At 64.5% G+C, this 17239-nt stretch overlaps 1 protein-coding gene across 2 annotated transcripts; it reads left to right on the top strand.

The window, feature by feature from the left end:
• Nucleotides 1–1089: 1089 nt before the first annotated feature.
• On the top strand, nucleotides 1090–13987 carry POFUT2 (protein O-fucosyltransferase 2). Of its 2 annotated transcripts, none has more exons than XM_067739683.1 (9): nucleotides 1090–1409; nucleotides 2695–2945; nucleotides 4917–5061; nucleotides 5652–5762; nucleotides 8192–8258; nucleotides 10840–10965; nucleotides 11250–11430; nucleotides 11582–11705; nucleotides 12686–13987. In XM_067739683.1, exons 1-9 carry the CDS (start codon nucleotides 1279–1281, stop codon nucleotides 12840–12842), a joined length of 1293 nt encoding a protein of 430 aa, XP_067595784.1. In that variant the 5' UTR covers nucleotides 1090–1278; the 3' UTR covers nucleotides 12843–13987. The 2 variants fall into 2 exon arrangements, with proteins under 2 accessions (XP_067595784.1, XP_067595785.1); XM_067739684.1 differs by having other exon boundaries at nucleotides 1093–1409; nucleotides 12689–13987.
• Nucleotides 13988–17239: the final 3252 nt, after the last annotated feature.

Raw genomic sequence — 17239 nt, 5'->3', positions numbered from 1 at the left:
AGGGGCGGGGGCCACCCTGCTCTTGCGGTCCTTGCTGGGGAGCGTGATCTTTGGTTGCCGGGTGTTTTGTGACTCTCTCTCTAAAACCTGCTTTGGCTTCAGTTTGGGTCCAGAGCAACAGAAAAAGTGTATCCTTCATCCCTTTGCATTCAAATCTTTTCAAAAGAGCAAATATTTGCCCACAAAAATACCTGTTGCTCTTCCGACATGGCCCAAATGCCCAGCAGTGTGGGCAGTGCACTTCCCGGGCAGCGATGGAGGAGAGGGGCCGGCTGCCTTTGGCCACTCGTGGCCCTGTGTGGCTGCAGCTCTGTGGGCACCCGGCGAGGAGGGCCGGGCAGGGAATTCCACCTTGCAGGCCTCTGTGCTCTCAGGGGTGAGGGAAAGGCCCTCCCTTTCCCGGGGGGTTGCATACAGGCCACCCATCCTGGAGAGAACATGTAGGTCTGTAAGGGGGTATCTTCAGTCTTGTCCAAGGATGGAACGTGGGTTTTGTTTGTGTCCCTGGAGAGGGGAACTCAGGGTGCTGGGGGGTTGCACACTGGAGGCTTCTGGACTTCCCAGAGCCCCCGTGGTGATCTTTCCCGGGCCAGGGGGCTGTAGGGGCCTTGGTCTGGTCTGGTCTGTGGCGAGCAAGCAGGTGTGGAAGCTGGTTTCGTCCTGCATACGGCCCCCCAGTGCCCCCATCAGAGAGTGAAGCCCTGACAGGCAAGGTGGCTGCACTGGCTGGAGTCGCTGGGACCCATTCGTCGGGCGGGCCTGCCGGATCTGCGGCTCAAGTAACCCACCTGGCCAGCCGTGCGGGCCTGGGTCAGTCCTCTGGCTTGTCCTTCCGCAGGCCGCACGCTGACCCTGTGCGCGCCCGCCGCGAGGGGAAGCAGCGGAGCCCAGGCGGAGGCCCGCGCGGCCCGCAGGTGAAGGTGTCTGCGCCCCCGCCGCGTGGCCCCGCCCTCGGCGCCAGCCCCGCCCCGGCCTGTACCCGGCGCGGCCCGCAGGAGGAGACGTCCGCGCAGCCCCGCCCCCGTCTCGGCCCCGCCCACATCCCGGCCCAATCCACCAGCCCATCAGTGCCGCCCCCGCCCCTCGGCCAGGCCCCGCCTCAGCCCCCAGCGGCTCCGCCCGTTCTGCCGCAGCAACGCCCCGACTCGGGATCTAGCAGGACTCATGCCCTAGGTGGGCCCCGTGGCGTTGCCTTGGTACAGACGACGCTCTCCACGAGGGCGGGCTGCACTTCCGGGGCGGGGCACGGCCAACGGAAGTACGTGACCGCCCGGGGCCATGGCGGCGCTCGGCGTCTTCTGCTTGCTCCTCGGGGCGGTATCCTGGCCGCTGACCTCGGCCTCGGGCGAGGAGTTCTGGCCAGGCCAGTCGGCAGCCGACATCTTGTCGGGGGCGGCGTCCCGCAGACGGTAAACGTTCTCGGCTGGGCCGGTGGGCAGGGACCCGGCGAACCGGGAGGCGGGGCTCGGAGGGCCGGGAGGCGGAGCGGTGGAGCCTCGCTGTCCCCTCGCCTCTCGGGACCCCTGGCCTGGGGCCGCGAGCCCCCCGGAAGGGCAGGCTGCAGGTCCGCGCAGGCCGGGGGCGCCTGTTACACGATGCGGGCCTTGCCTGGAGTTCGAGGAGCCCCCGAATCAGATGTTCGAATGGGGCGGTTCTTAAGAAAGCCCAGCTTTGTTTCCCTGCAGGAGAATATCCGTCCCATCCAGGTGTGGGTTGTTTCATAGATAAGTCTCGGGGTAAGAGACAAGCGTCGGTGCCGTTCAGCAGTTACTGAGGGCTTGACCGAAAACAGACTGCTGGATGCGGGGTGTCAAGATGGTAGATGGGCCTCTTCCTGGCAGGCTTGGGGGATTGGAGGCTCAAGCCAGGGAGCACAGCATGGCCTCGTTTGCAGTAACGGAGATGCAGAGAAGGGGGCGGTGGGGACACAGCAGAAGCTGAGGTCTCCTGCCTGGGGCTTGTGTAGAGAAGTCTTGCTTTGCATACGGCAGCCGTCCTCAGAGTGCGTCCAGGGATCCCTGACGTGCCAGGCCATTTTCGTAGAAAGGCCTTTTGCCCACACTCTCTCGAGAGTTTACTGTGGAGATTTACCAGAGACCACCTGGCCTGTGCTACCATAACACAGGGAATGAGAAGCAGACGAGAGAACCCAGCAATCACCAGACCAAAAAGAGATTTGCAGAAATTAAAAACAGTGCCGCTCTTGTCCGTCATGATTTTTGTCTTGAAAAATACACTTATTTTTCATTTGGAAATTTGGAAATACTAATGATAAAGGTAATACGTTTATTTTTGTTATTTTTAAGGGAATTCATAAATACTTTTCTAAAGTTCTTGCTTTAAATTCTAAATCAGGAGTCATCGGTAGATTTAACCCACATAAACAGTAGCCTTTGGGGTCCTCGGTCACCGTTAAGAGGTTTGAGAAGCCCTGGAGGGTGAGCGCTCAGATTCTGCCTGCGAGACTCCGCTGGTCTTAGCTGTGAATTATTGCTGGTGGTTAAACGGATGCTGAGATGTCTTCTGCTCTTACTTGCGGGCTCTTGAAGTGACTGGTCCCCTGGAAACGGGTGGGCCGCTGCCTCCACACTACAGACCAGAAGCTACTGACCGCGCTAGGCCGTGGACGTGGGGTGTTGGGTTTTCTGTGCGGAGCCCGGCCCTGAAGAAGCACTCTCCTGCCCTCCCTGCCAGGTATCTTCTGTACGACGTCAACCCCCCGGAGGGCTTCAACCTCCGCAGGGACGTGTACATCCGGGTCGCCTCCCTCCTGAAGACTCTGCTGAAGACTGAGGAGTGGGTGCTGGTACTGCCCCCCTGGGGCCGCCTCTACCACTGGAAGAGCCCCGACATTCGCCAGGTCCGGATTCCCTGGTCCGACTTTTTCGATCTTCCAAGTCTCAGTAGGAACATCCCCGTCATGGAGTACGAACAGTTCATTGCAGGTGAGGCGGGCGGCGGTCCTGTAACTGGGGCCGCGCGGGCATTGGTCTGGGCGTGAACGTCAGGCCCGGCCGAGCCCTCGGCCAGCGGGGCCGTCTCCTCTTGGGCCTTTGCTCTGCCTAGGGGCCCTGCTTCCGTTTCCCCCACTACCGGCGATTTTGACCTTTCCATAGTTTTTCTAGGGAAATAGATCTGAAGCATGTGAGCCATGTGTCCCCTTGCCTCCGAAAACCCCGGCCGCCTGGTGAGCTGGAGCTGTGGTTGGGGGGGCAGGACCACAGGCCTCCCCCTGTGCAGGCCAGGCTGGTCTTACCTGAAGGAAAACACGCTGCGTGCGTGGCGCTGGCTGGGTGCTGGAGGAGACGTGTGACCACACATCCTGTCTCATGTGGTTCTGGACAACCTTCTCATTTTCATGTTTTTAAGAGGAAAGGGTTGAAGATTTCCTAGAATGAAGGTACTTAGAGCACACTGTTGCTTTATTCAGAAGACATAAACAGTCAGGGACACCTCTGCCCAGATCCCTGGAGCAGCCCGGGAGAGCGAGTCACAGCTCCCGAGTGGTGGTCTTCGCGCTTCTGCTGTGTGAGGGCCTGGCGGCCTGAGCGTCGCTGCTGCCCCCGACGCCAGGCCCACACCGCAGGTTGTCAGGTTCTGTTCTCACCACACCGCAGACCCTGTCCCGCGGGGACCTTCTCCGCGTGGGGCTCCGCTGTGGCTGCAGGGCCACCGGATGACCTGCTGCCGTCCGCACTCCTGCTGGAGAGGCAAACCCTGCGGCTGGGGAGCAACCTTCCTGACCCGACTCAGCCCGGAAGCAGGCTCGGCCTTGTCTGCACGGGCCCTGGCGCCCAGGGGACCGGCCCCTGACCTGCCAGCGCGGTGGCACCTCGGCCACGAGGGGTGCTTAGTGACTGCAGACGGCTGTCATCCCTGCCGCTCTGCAGGCCGTGTCCCTCGGGCCGGGCAGTGGGGTTGGGGACTGAGCCCCCGGGTGACAGTGTGGAGGTGACAGACCCGCCTTGACCAGCCCAGGTTTACCACTGCAGAGGGGACAGGCATGGGGCGTCACACCCGGAAGGCCTCCAGGCCGGCGTCTCAGCCCCGGTGTTGCATCCCCCCGCCCCGCCGTAGGAGCCCAGAGCCCGGGCCTCGTGCTCAAGCCAGAGAGAGAGTGGACGAGACACTGGCTCACTCGCGGTGGCTCTCTCGTCAGTGCGCTCTGTCGTTGCACCTGTGAGCACATCTTCACGTGTCGCCGAGTCGTGGCTGGGAGGCGCCAGGTGTGGGAGGAGCAGTGGGTGAGACGGACACAGGCCGCGGCTCTCCGGGGCGTCCTGTTGGGGGCGGGGGCAGAGCATAAGTAAGTGGCGGGGACACGCAGCGCTCGCGGCAGTGACCAGAGCCTCAGGACGAGAAAGCAGGAAGGGGTGCGGAGTGTTGGGCGGTGGCCGTGGACTGGGAAGGCATCCTTTTTGGGGAGATGCAGTTTGAGTGGCCTCACGGGTCAAGAACGAGCCCCGGAGGGGACGGTCCAGGCGGGTCAGCTATTCAGGGGTCCCGGGGAAGGAGCACACCCCCATGGGCTCCAGGCATCACAGGGGGGCAGGTGCAGGAGGGGAGAGGGGCAGAGCGAGGGCAGCCTGCGGCCGTCGTGGGGACTGGCCCCGCCCACGGCGACGTGTGGGTGTGGCTGGAAAGAGAAGGGGGCCCAGGCAAGGCCGGATGCTGTAAGAGGTTGGGGCGCTGAGCGGCCCAGAGGAGATGCTGGCTCCTGGACACGCCCCCCAGGCAGCCCTCCCGTCCCCTGAGGGACCCCCATGTCCCGAGGTCACTTGTTCCATTATCTCTGCTTTTATGAGCTTCTTCCAGTCCTGTTTGGGAAGACGGTGGCGTTAAATACAGTGGTACTTCTCTGTATCGCCGCAGTGCGTGCTGTGGTCACCGTTACTGTCGGTCCTTGTCTCCTGCAGAGTCCGGCGGGCCCTTCATCGACCAGGTCTATGTCCTGCAAGGTTATGCAGAGGGCTGGAAGGAGGGGGCCTGGGAGGAGAAGATCGACAGCCGGCCCTGCATCGAGCCGCCCCTTTACTCGCAGGACAAGCACGAGTATTACAGGTGCCACCGCGTTCGGGGACTCAGGCTGGTTTAGAAATACCGGGCTGAGACACACTTAACCTTTCCCCGTGTTGTTTAACGCGCGCGAGCGTGGTCGTGGCGGTGTTGTCACCCCAGACTGAGCTGCCGCCAGAAGAGCTGCCTGTGGAAGTGCTGCTGTGTCCTCCCCAGCCCCGCCCAAAGCGCCCCCCACACGGGGGACCAGAGTAATCCGGTTCTAGACCTGGAGCAGCTCCGGAGCTCCTGAGAGCACAGCTGCTTTAAGGACAGTTACTGTCAAAACTGGCCCTGGCCCGTAAGCGTTCGTTCCGCCGGGCTGCTTCCAGGCCGTCCCTGCTTTCCTGTCATCGTACCGTCCAGGTTCCTGAAGACGGCTTCCGTGGTCTCATCAGATCAGATGAAATTTGTGGTTTCTTTAAAGATTTCCACAAGGTCACTACCTGTGATCACGACCAATAACTTGTGAAAACTTACTGGTGAACTAAGAGAACTAGCTGAGTTTATCCAGATCGGGCCGTGCGTCCCGACTTCACTTACTGCCCGCGGAAAGAGAGCCGCACTAACCGGGTGCCGTGGGTCTTGTTTTCCAGAGGATGGTTTTGGGGTTATGAAGAGACGCGGGGTTTAAACGTGTCCTGTCTGTCTGTTCAGGGGTCGGCTTCCATCATCGCCCCTGTGCTCCTGAGAAACACGTCCGCACGGTGAGTGTGTGGTCTCTGGGTGATGGCTGGTGCGAGGGCACGTGTGTGAGCGTGTCCGTGTGTGCCTGTGCTCCATCCTGCCTGCTGGCCCGCGGGCGTCGTTGGAGGGTCAGACCTCAGCCGCCCCCCACCGCTGCCTCTCGAGCCGGGGGGCCAGCAGTTGGGCTCCAGGGGAGCCCCCAGGCGGGGCGGCCGTGGCTGTTCTCCTCCCGGTGCTGCTTGGAGCGGCTGTGCTTCTGAGCCTCACGACGGGGGTCTCTGGTCCCACCCCTGGTGGGCGGTGGGGTCGGATTTACACCCGGATCCTGCCCTGGGGTCCTGTCGAGGTGGTGGGGCGAGCCAGGGCCTGCTGGACGCAGCAGGGCGTGAGGATGGGCATAGGGGCAGGGGGCGGGCAGTAAGAGAGGGGCGGGGATGAGGGCCGTGGGGTCGTGAGGCTGCAGCAGGGGGAGGGCCGGGACAAGAGCGGGACCAGCGGGGCCGGGAGGGTTTTGAAGTGACCACTGAGTGACCGGGGCTGGGGCGGCAGCCCGGAGCTGGCCTTGGAGGTTCCGCATGGGCGAGGAGTGCTTCCCCTCAGGGCCACCCCTGAAATCAAGCTCTCTCGCCGGCCTCCTCGAAGCCTGAGCTGTGAGTGGTCAGAGGACCAGCTCAGGCCTCTCCTGGACACCGCCCTGGAAGCTGCTCCTGGCCTCGCGTGTTGGGAGTGTGTCTGCATGGCCGGTTCCGCCTGGAAGCAGAAAACCAGCCGCACAGGCCCCGCCCGCCCGCCCTGCCACCAGAGGGTCAGCAGGGAGGGCTGGGGTTCCGGGCGAGTGGCAGGGTCTGGTGCGCCAGGCGAGCTCCTCAGGAGGGGCTCGTGCTTGGTTTCTAGGCAGGTGTCCTAGGAGTTCCCTGCAGGTGTGAGTTGCTGGGGACTTGGGGACCCTGCGAGGGCCCCTCCTGTTAGCCACCTTCAGTGTCCCTGAGCCTGCGCACGCACAGGGCAGGCCTCCTGTGCTCTCCGGGGCCCGGGAGGGTGCAGACTGTCCCAGCACGGCCCCAGTGTGCCAGAACGCCAGGCCGGCTCCCCCCGGGCCTGTGTCAACAAAACGCAGGCAGGTCCACGGAGGCAGCAGCCGCCTTCTCTGCTCGGGGGGTCCGAGCTCCTCATAAGAGATGAGGCTGCTGAGGGTACTGCCTGCTGGGGCCCCGCGTCGCTCATCTCACAGCTGTTCGCATTTGAAAAGCAGGTCTGGCCGAAGCTCTGGGCTGTGGGGCCGTTTCTGCCGAGTCCCGTTTGTGGGTAGGGGGCTGAGCCCAGGGCAGACTTGTGCCCGGAGGCCCCACTGTTTAAGAGAGACGCAGGGGGCTTGACAGCGGGGAGATGGCGGCGCTGAGACCCACGAGGCTGGACGGGGGTGGGGGGAACCCCACCATGTAGAAAACTCAAGATGTGAACAGCACTAACCAGAGAGAGAAGGTTGATACATTCAGTTACGTTACAATTAATAAGTCTTGTCCATCGATAGAAGGCGTTAACAGAATGGAAAGACAAACCAGAGAGGGAGGTGCTTGTAGCCTGTCAGTCACGTCAGTCAGTACAGGGCTGGGTCAGATGCAGGCGGAGCTGCTAAGTAAAGATTAGCGAGTAAAGGGCAGGCGGCCTCGTAGCAAATTCAGCAGAAGACGCTGTCAGGTGTACCGCCGAGGAACACGCTGCTCTTAGACCCCAGGGAGACGCAGGCTGCCGCCTCCCAGACGTGGCCTGTTTCTGGAGGGTCCTTTCCACGTGTGCTGATTCTTAGGTTGATTAGCAGAAAGGCAGACCGACCACCTTTCCCGCCCCTCACTTTGTGAGGAGGGAGTTGAGCCTTCCTTTAAGAAGGGGCTGGCTTTGGCTGGAGAAATACAAACATGATAAGGAGTCTGTTTCATTAAGGTGATTTTTAAAAATAAGAGTAAATACTGAGTTTTGTTCCTTTGGGGTCGCATCGTTATATGGCTTTGCCCTTTATCCAGTAACATGATAAGTTAAGCCATAGATGTTCTAATACTGAACGTTTTTGCATCCCTGGTGTGAACTCCATTTGTCACGTGTGTCATCTTTTAATGTATTGCTGGGTTCTGTTTGCTAATTTCATGTTTTGTTTACTTGTGGGGTTTTTTGCGTTGAGAGTCAGTCGAGCTTGGTAGCTCAGCCAGTTCGGCGGCTGGGACAGGAGAGCGTCCGTCGATGTTTACAGCCACTTAGGAATCGACAGCTTCTGCAGGCAGCTGCCTGTGAGAGGCTCAGCAGAGATTTGCCCAGACGCACCCAGGCGACCCAGCAAGGTTTCACCCTCTCGGAGTTCGTCCCTGATTGTTCCCTGGCCCAGGGCCTCCCACACGACAGTGCTCTCTGGAGCGTGTGAACATAAAGACCTTCTTTTCTTGTTGTTTGAAAATAGGTCCGTGATGTTAGACCGAGCCGAAAACCTCCTTCACGACCACTATGGAGGGAAGGAGTACTGGGACGTGAGTGTCGCATGGCAAGCACCTCTGTACATGTGTTTAGTCTTGGAAAGCCCAAGACCCTCAGCAGCTCCTGTTTTCCACCTGCTGACTAGCCTGTGAGGCTCTTAGCAGGCGTGGGGGAGGGGCCGCCGGTGAGCGTTGCCCCCTGCCCAAGGAGTGCTCCAGGGAGCGGGCTGGGGCGTCCCGGGCCCCTGGTGCACCGCATCGGCTGTCCTTTCCTGCTGACGCGTTCAGAACCTGGAATTAGAGCTCTGGCCGTGTGTCCCCAGCGTTGAAAGGTGGGGCGTTCTGTGCCCCGAGTCCTTAATAGCGGAGTCGGGCTCTGCCCTGAGGGGGAAGCGCTGGCTCTGGGTGCACAGACAGTGACAGGGAGGCAGGTGGGCGAGAGGTTTCTCCCGTCCTCCTGGGGGTGGGGACGGCTTAATCGTCAGGCGTCTGGTTTGGAAAAGAGGCGCAATTCTGCCGACGGGGGCCCGGTGCAGCAGTCTGGCAAAAGCGCCAGACGTTCCCTGAGAAGAGCCTTTGGCTGCAAGGTGGGGACCCAGCTGAAGTCGGCCTGGCCTGTCAGGGGCTCCGCCGGGCGAAGGAGCCTCCAGGGGCATCAGGGTGGGTGGGCTGCAGGGGACACGGGGCCTGCTCCCCCGGGTCCTGGGACCTGTGCAGAAACTGGTCTTAGATGGGCCATTTGTGCGTTGTTGGAGCGAGGTAGAAGCGTTTAGGCAGATTACAGCTTTCTTAAGTTAAAAATGAGCACTGAGCTCCCTCAAGGCAGATACTTTGCAGCCTGGTTTCTCCCCCTCCCCGTGGGGATCTGTGCCCGTCTCACCTGGGGCTCCCGGTGGATGTGTCCCTTCTCCCGAGGCCCCTGTGTGGGAGCCGGTTTCCCTGGATCTCTGCACCTTGGCTCTGCGACGGTGTGGATGGAGCCCCGTGGCCATGCCCCCACCCCGTTTCCGCATGGAGGGCGTGGTGTTTTCTGCCGCAGGGGCTCCCAGGCCTGTTGATTGAGGTGCAGGTTTATTATTTATAGCAGCTAATATTTGAGAAAGAAAAACGTGGTATTTGCTGTCAGGAAAATGCAGTTGGTGTTCTGTTATCTCTGCACCTACTTCACGATGAAGGGCAGCCCCGCACGTGATGAGGTCCGTCCCTGGACCGCGTCCTGTCCTGTCCCTGCAGGGCGTTGGTCAGTAATCAGTCCCCAGATGGACCCAGTCAGGCCCCCCAAGTCCCGCCCAGTCGTCACCAGCCTCAGCCTGTCTGGTCCTTCCTCCACCTGGGGAAATGGGTGTCATGCCCCCTCTGCAGCCCCTGACCCCCAGCTCTCAGGGTCTGCCCTGTCTGGGGGTCATGGATGCCTCCTGTGGGCGGGCTGGGCAGGCAGAGGCCCCCAGGTGGGACCCTGCTCCCTGGACTCGCGACCTGGGTGTCTCCTGGGCGGGTTGTTGCAGAAGCGCAGAAGTGTCAAAACGTGGACACGGTGGTTCTGTGCCTCATGACAGCACTGTGGTCCCCACCAGCCCTGAAGGGTGGTGACCCCCCTCGGCACCTGCGGGGGGGGAGGGGTGATGGGCGGGGACCCCGGGGTGGGGGGCGAGGGGTGACGGGCGGGGACCCCGGGGCGGGGGGGGAGGGGTGACGGGCGGGGACCCCGGGGCGGGGGGGAGGGGTGACAGGTGGGGACTCTGGGTGGGGGGGGAGGGGTGACGGGCGGGGACCCCGGGGCGGGGGGGAGGGGTGACGGGCGGGGACCCCGGGGCGGGGGGGGAGGGGTGACGGGCGGGGACCCCGGGGCGGGGGGGAGGGGTGACGGGCGGGGACCCCGGGGCGGGGGGGGAGGGGTGACGGGCGGGGACCCCGGGGCGGGGGGGAGGGGTGACGGGCGGGGACCCCGGGGCGGGGGGGGAGGGGTGACGGGCAGGGACCCCGGGGCGGGGGGGAGGGGTGACGGGCGGGGACCCCGGGGCGGGGGGGAGGGGTGACGGGCGGGGACCCCGGGGTGGGGGGGGAGGGGTGACGGGCGGGGACCCCGGGGCGGGGGGGAGGGGTGACGGGCGGGGACCCCGGGGCGGGGGGGGAGGGGTGACGGGCGGGGACCCCGGGGCGGGGGGGAGGGGTGACGGGCGGGGACCCCGGGGCGGGGGGGGAGGGGTGACGGGCGGGGACCCCGGGGCGGGGGGGAGGGGTGACGGGCGGGGACCCCGGGGCGGGGGGGAGGGGTGACGGGCGGGGACCCCGGGGTGGGGGGGGAGGGGTGACGGGCGGGGACCCCGGGGCGGGGGGGAGGGGTGACGGGCGGGGACCCCGGGGCGGGGGGGGAGGGGTGACGGGCGGGGACCCCGGGGCGGGGGGGAGGGGTGACGGGCGGGGACCCCGGGGCGGGGGGGGAGGGGTGACGGGCGGGGACCCCGGGGCGGGGGGGAGGGGTGACGGGCGGGGACCCCGGGGCGGGGGGGAGGGGTGACGGGCGGGGACCCCGGGGTGGGGGGGGAGGGGGTGACGGGCGGGGACCCCGGGGCGGGGGGGAGGGGTGACGGGTGGGGACCCCGGGGCAGGGGCTCACGGTCTGTTGCACCTGCAGACCCGGCGCAGCATGGTGTTCGCCAAGCACCTGCGGGCCGTGGGGGACGAGTTCCGGAGCAGGTACCTGAATTCCACGGACGCGGCCGACGGGATCCCCTTCGAGGAGGACTGGACCAAGATGAAGGTGGACCCCACCTCTGTAATCCTTGGCGGGGGGATGCATTTTGTCTCTAGATGCCTCACAGCTAATCCCCTCCTTCAGGAAAGGGCAGAACGGGAACACCCTTGTCTGTCGCAGGGCTGCCGGGCCGCACTGCCCCAGGTGCCAGAGATGCCGCTCGTCAGCAGGGAGCCCCCGTCCTGGTGCAGACGTAGGGACGTTGGCCAGTAATCGGTCCCTAGATGGACCGATCAGGCCCCCCGCGTCCCGCCCGATCGGCACCAGCCTGTCTGGTCCTCCTCCACCAGGTCCAGCTGGGCTCTTCGCTGGGGGGCCCATACCTGGGCGTCCACCTGAGGAGGAAGGACTTCACCTGGGGGCACAGGGAGGACGTGCCCAGCCTGGAGGGGGCCGCGAGGAGGATCCGCAGCCTCATGAAGACCCACCGGCTGGACAGGGTGTTCGTGGCCACGGACGCCGCCAGGAAGGGTACATGGCTCCATCCGCCTGTCCCTCCCACAGCTAATGGGAGGGGGTCGCGCTCCTGTCCTCCTCGCCCCTCCCCCCACGGCCCTGCAGCGTGAGCGCATGCACACGCATGTCTCCTGCGGCCCCGTCACCTCCCGTGATGCACCTGCAGAGCTGGATGGGCTCCGGAGGCTGCTGCCCGAGATGGTGCGGTTCGAACCCACGTGGGAGGAGCTGGAGCTCTACAAGGACGGGGGTGTCGCCATCGTGGACCAGTGGGTCTGCGCACACGCCCGGTGAGCAGCCTAGCGCGTGTCCGAGGCTGAGTCCTCACGTGCAGACCACCAGCTCGGCCCTCCTTGCCTCACCCGGGGCCTCTCCTCTGCCGCGTCTTGTCTCGGGGGCAGGGCCGTCCCCGCTCCGCCCGCCCCTGAGTCCTGGTCCCCAGGTACCTCTCGGGCACCCGCGGGGCGCCCTGCCCAGTGTCCCGTCCTTGTCATGGGAGGCAAGCTGTCCACAGGGACCTGGGCCCGGGCCTCGGGGCTTCCTCGGGTTCATCTGCCCCCTGGCGCTGGGAGAGCAAGGCTGGGGTGAGTCGGGCACTTGGAGGAAAGTGGACAATCAGAGCAGAGTAGGTGATTTTCCCTCTCCTTTCAGAATCCTCAGACGTGCTGGGTGCAGGGGCGTGTGTGGTTTACCAGGTAGAGGTGTGCCCTGTCCCGTTCCAGGGGACACCTCCTCCAGGCTGAGCAGAGGGCTGAGGGCTGCAGGGAGCAGCCCCAGCCCCGCCCTGTGCTCTGGGCCCTGCCCCTCGGCCCCGAGGTTCTGCTGGTGGGGGGCGGGGGTATGGGGTTCGGGGCTTCGCTCTTCCCCGCCCGCCTTGGGCTCAGGCCTGGTGGTGACGGGAAGCAGATCTCCAGCACGTGTGTTCCGAGATGCCGTCCCTGGAGGGGAGTTTCCTCCTCCTCCGGCTGCGGCTCCGCCCTCAGCGGGAAGGCCTGCGCGGCAGGTTAAGCTTGGCCCTGAGCCCCTGCCCCGAGCAGCTGAGGTCTAGCAGTGGCCGGAGCCTGCCCCCGGTGCGGGAACTGTCACCCGAGCCCCTGCGGCGGCCGCAGCCTGGCCCCTGGGCTCCTGCAGCCCAGGCCGCTTGGTGGCGGTGGGCCATGGGGAGCCCTGGCCGAGGAGCCTGGGCTGGGGGGCCGGGGGGCGCCTGGGGTCGCGGGTGGGCGTGGCTGGCGGGTTTGCTCCGCAGCCCCGGTGACCTCACGTGTCTCAGCAGGTTTTTTATCGGCACCTCGGTCTCCACGTTCTCTTTTCGAATTCACGAGGAGAGAGAGATCCTGGGGTTGGACCCCAAGACGACATACAACCGGTTCTGTGGGGACGAGGAGAAGGCGTGCGAGCAGCCCACGCACTGGAGAATTGCGTACTGAGCCGGCCCACGGGCGCCCCACACGCGGGCTCGCAGCCGCCCTCAGGACAGGTGTCCCCGCCGGGGCAGGGACCCCCCGGCTGGGCAGCAGGCTGTCCCCTCTCCGGTCTCAGGCCTGGGAGCCCTACGGAGCCACGCTGCGTCTGTCCTGCCTTCCCCAGGCCCACCTGTCTGCCGTGACCCAGCGCCGCCGCTTCCCCGGGATGCGGGCTGTTGGCTCCAGATCCAGAACCGTGTGTCCGCGGCCAGCGAGGCCCCCGTGATGCCTCGGAGGTGCCGGCTTGTCCTTGTTGACCTTGGTCTGGAAGGTCTCCCACAGCGTCGGGCAGGCCTGGCCCCTGGGCTGCTCGTGTCCCGGGCGGCGGACACAGTGTTGCCGCTCCCTGTGCCACAGAGCAGGGCCCTTGGTCCTGCCCTTCTCCCCACGTGGGACCCCGTGCCAGCTGGACGGCGGGCGAACCACCACATCACAGGGCCGGTCTGAGGCCTTTGGGGGCCTGTGATGCCCTCGCCCCGTCCGCCCCCACTGCCTGGGTCAGAGCATCGGCCCCGTCCGCCCCCACTGCCTGGGTCAGAGCATCGGAACGTTCCTTGGCGAGTCCCGGTGCTTTGTGTGCTCACGGGGACGGGGGGCCCCCGCCGGTGGTCTGCAGGGTCCGTCCAGCTGTCCAGGCTGTCTGGTCTGTGACGGCCACAGCAGTACGAGGGGTGGCCAGATGCTCGTCCTCGGAGCCCCTGTGGTCCCCGCGCGAGGGCAGGGGTGCAGCTGAGAGGAGCGGGGCCACTCCAGCCTCGGAAGGCACCTTGGGGACCAGCTGCTGCGGGGCAGAGGCCGGTCTGCAGAGCCCTGTGTTGGGACTTCACGGCCGCCACGAGGGAGCTGCTGTGAGGGCACTGCTGGGGCCCCACCCCGTCCCCTCCAACTAGGCGCCCAACTTCCCACGACACCTGGGGTGACTGGCGACCCTGCAGAACCCATGAGTCTGGGCTGCAGCCGCCCCGTGTCTCCTTCCTGAGCTCTAGAGAGGCCCTGATCATACGGCGGGGTCCTGCGGTGTCACCGCCGTGCCGGGTGAAACCGCGAGATATTTATTCTTTGTCTGTTTGTACATCAAGTATTAATAAAATACGTTTTCTAGAAACGGTGCTTTTTCCCACCTTGCGTTCTCTTTCGGCCGAGCGCTGGTCCAAGCATCTGGACTCGGCCGTTACCTTCCTCTTTAAGAAAAGCTGTGTTGTCGTCGCCTGTGTGTACGGGTGTGAGCATCGGGTGTGAGCATCGGGTGTGAGCATCGTGGAGGCACCGGCCGGCCACCGCCTGCCCCGCCGGCTCTTCGTTCCTTGCACGTTGGCCGCCAGGCTTGGTTGGAAAGAGCCCGCGGTTCTGCAGGTGTGAGAACTGCTGTTGTCTAGGGCCGAGGGGGCAGCAGTAGAGCCTCCCGGGGGCTGCATCCTGCTGGGAAAGACCAGCCAGCGAAACCCCACCCTAGAGGGCAGGGCGCGCGGCGGGAAGGCAGGGAGCTCCGGGAGCGGGTGCGGGCCATGCCGCGGAGGGGGCAGGGGTGAGCCTCAAGGGGCAGTGAGGGTAGGGCCGCTGGGGGTCTGCGGAGAAGCGGGGGACAGCCTGGAAGCTGGGCTCCAGGTGACGCTGTCAGGGCCGCCGGACGCGGGGCGGGTGGTCGGGAGGCGGCGGCTCCGCTGCTGGAAGGACGTGGCCCGGGGCCTGTGGTCTTGGCCGTGTGAAAGGGCTGAGGGGGAGGGGCCGCAGGTGGGGACCGTGATGGCTGGCAGGGCCGGAGGAGGAGGAGGCATCCGGGCATCGGCGGGCATCGCACCCCTGTCCTGACGGGGAGACACGGGAGGAGCCGCGGCCTCGTGGGCCTCCCTGGCCCCAGGCCTCCCCGCGCTCTCGGCTCTGCCGCGTCTGACGGGGCGCCGGGCAGGCCGCAGGAGGGCCATCGTCAGAGCCTGTCTGGAGCGTGTCGTGCCATCGTTGGAATTTCAGAAACACATCGAGGGTGAAGGAAGGTGAGCCGGGGGGTGTGGGGTGGGGTCTCTGTCCGCCTCAGTGGGGGCACGTGTGGTAAGTGTCCCCCGAGGGCTCCGGAGGCAGCCCCCAGGAACAGCAGCCGTCCTCTGCAGGCCGGGGGGCCCGGACGCGGGACCACCTCCCTACATCTGGGGCCGCCCCCACCCTGCACCCTGATTTAGTGCCCGACTCTGAGGTCACAGGGTCAGCGCTGCACCGGGGCTTATACATAAACCGCCTGGTCACAGCGGGCGTCCCTGCATTACTGGGCTGGACAGTCCTGCTAGATCAGGGCATCAGGTCCTGCAGACAGCGGGGGAGGCTTGCCATTGCGGGTCCCTGGGGACCCCAGCTGTGCGGGGCCGGTTACCCTGCACCACGGGCCAGGCTCCGGGCTCCGAGGGCAATCACTGCGAGGTGGCACCTTTGTCCCCATCCCTGGGCGAGGAGTGTGTCGTGGGAGATTGTTTTCTTATGATGATCAGTCTGCTGCTTTCAAAGCCCAGGGGCCTCCAGAGACCCCATTTCAGCAGATAACCCTCCTGTGAGCTGAAGGAGAACGGAAATCATCCCTCTGTGAAACGATGACTCTTCAAATTGTCTTTTGCTTCCTGTGGGCAGCAGGCTCTCGTCGGGTGGGTTTGTTGTAAGTCCAGCTGTCAGGGGGTCAGGGCGGTGGTTCTCCGCTCGCAGGACAGCCTGGACAGGGACGGGAACATGGATGGGGAAAGGCAAACCTGGCTGACCTCGAGCCAGAAGGCCCACGCAGGCCCTGCGTCTCGGCCGGGCCCTCCCAGGACGGAGGGTGGTGGCGTGGACACGGACCTTCCAGCACGAGGCCCTTCACCCGTCCAGGTGGGGGCGCCATCACGATGCAGTCTAGGTTAGGAAAGCGGTCACAGAACATTGCCAGCTTCACCTGGGGACTGATTCTCTGGGTGGTGCTGGTGCTGTCATCCTGCTTTTCTACTTCACAGAGGGATCACTGATGTAAGGCCACCCACGTGATCCCTAGGTGCCCTCTGGGCCGCAGGCGGACCCCTCATTCACCCCGTGGGCACTGAGTACCCCCCAACCCCCCGCCCCAGGGCTGGGTGTCCTGATGGAGTCGGGAGAGTGGGCGCTGGGGAGGCCTCTGCTCGAGGGCGGACCAGGGCCTTAGGTGATGGTCAGGGAGCGCGTCCAGCGCACAGGGCCAGCCGGTGCCTGGCCTGGCGGGAGAGCCTTGGAGGAGGGCGGCAGTGCTAGGCCTGGAGTTTGGAGGGGCACCCACCTAGCTTTTTGGAGAAGCAGGGGCAGGTCCCAGCCCGCTCCCAAGGTCTCGGAGCCCCGAGGCCATTAGCAAAGATTCCTGCTGTGGAGTGGGCTCGGGCGGCTGTGTGTGGGTGGGGGCAGGAAGGACCCCCCGCACGGGTCGGGCCAGGCTGGGTGCCCCAAGACAGACCTTTGCAGGTGGAGGGCGAGGGAGACCCAGATGCCAGAGGTGCCTGGTCAGAACGTGGGGAGGAGCAGCTGGGAGATAACCAGGGCTGACGGCCGCCCTGCGCTGCTCCAGCCCACGGCCGCCTCTCCTGGCGGGACTTGCGGGCTGTCACACGGTGGGGAGGGGCCTCAGCAAAACCCCTCCCAGCTCTCCTCTGGACCCCTCAGGCCTGTTCCAGCTGACATCTGACAAACCCACTCATAACTCATCGTTAACCTTTTATAAACAAAGGGGAAGTGTCGAACCCGGATGTTTGAACTTTCAGGGGTTCGTCTCCTCATCTGCAGAGAAGGTCAGGGAGGCAGGCGCGTGGGCAGGAGACAGCGGCTGACGCTCTAAAATTGTTCCCCTGACCTCGAAGGCAGGCGGCAGCTCAACCAAGCAGCAAGGCCCGGCCCGAGACAAATATTCACGTCCCTGCCCGCCTGCCTGTCATCTCTGTGACTAAGCCAGGTCCTTGTTCAGTGAGGCGATGACACAGCCAATGAACTCTTGCAACACCGTCACCAGTGCTCAGAGAAACCCAGGACACTCACTTGGTCCTTCCCAACCAAGCAAGGAAGGTAGGGGACTGGAAAATTCAAAGATGTTATTTAAAGACTGACTTCCAGAGCAGATTGGCTCAAGATGGTGGAGTAGAAGGACGTGCACTCACTCCCTCTTGCGAGAGCGCCAGAATCACAACTGCTGAACAATCACCCTCAGGAAGACCCTGGAACTCACCAAAAAAGAGACCCCACCTCCAAAGACCAAGGAGAAGCCACAATGAGACGGTAGGAGGGGCGCAATCACAGCAAAATCAAATCCCATAACCACTGGGTGGGTGACTCACAAACTGGAGAACACTTATATCACAGAAGTCCACCCACTGGAGGGAAGGTTCTGA

The sequence above is a fragment of the Pseudorca crassidens genome, chromosome 5, assembly GCF_039906515.1.
Source record: "Pseudorca crassidens isolate mPseCra1 chromosome 5, mPseCra1.hap1, whole genome shotgun sequence".
In the NCBI taxonomy this organism is placed as follows: domain Eukaryota; kingdom Metazoa; phylum Chordata; class Mammalia; order Artiodactyla; family Delphinidae; genus Pseudorca; species Pseudorca crassidens.
The sequence above is the reverse complement of the archived record's forward strand: the minus strand, read 5'-3'. Positions and strand labels throughout refer to the sequence as shown.

Excerpts from the sequence above, each read along its gene's own strand:
- POFUT2 (XM_067739683.1), top strand. The coding sequence starts at position 1,279 with ATGGCGGCGCTCGGCGTCTTCTGCTTGCTCCTCGGGGCGGTATCCTGG. Across the intron at positions 2,946-4,916 it reads GTACGAACAGTTCATTGCAG|AGTCCGGCGGGCCCTTCATC; the intron begins GTGAGGCGGGCG and ends TGTCTCCTGCAG. Across the intron at positions 10,966-11,249 it reads AGGACTGGACCAAGATGAAG|GTCCAGCTGGGCTCTTCGCT; the intron begins GTGGACCCCACC and ends CTCCTCCACCAG.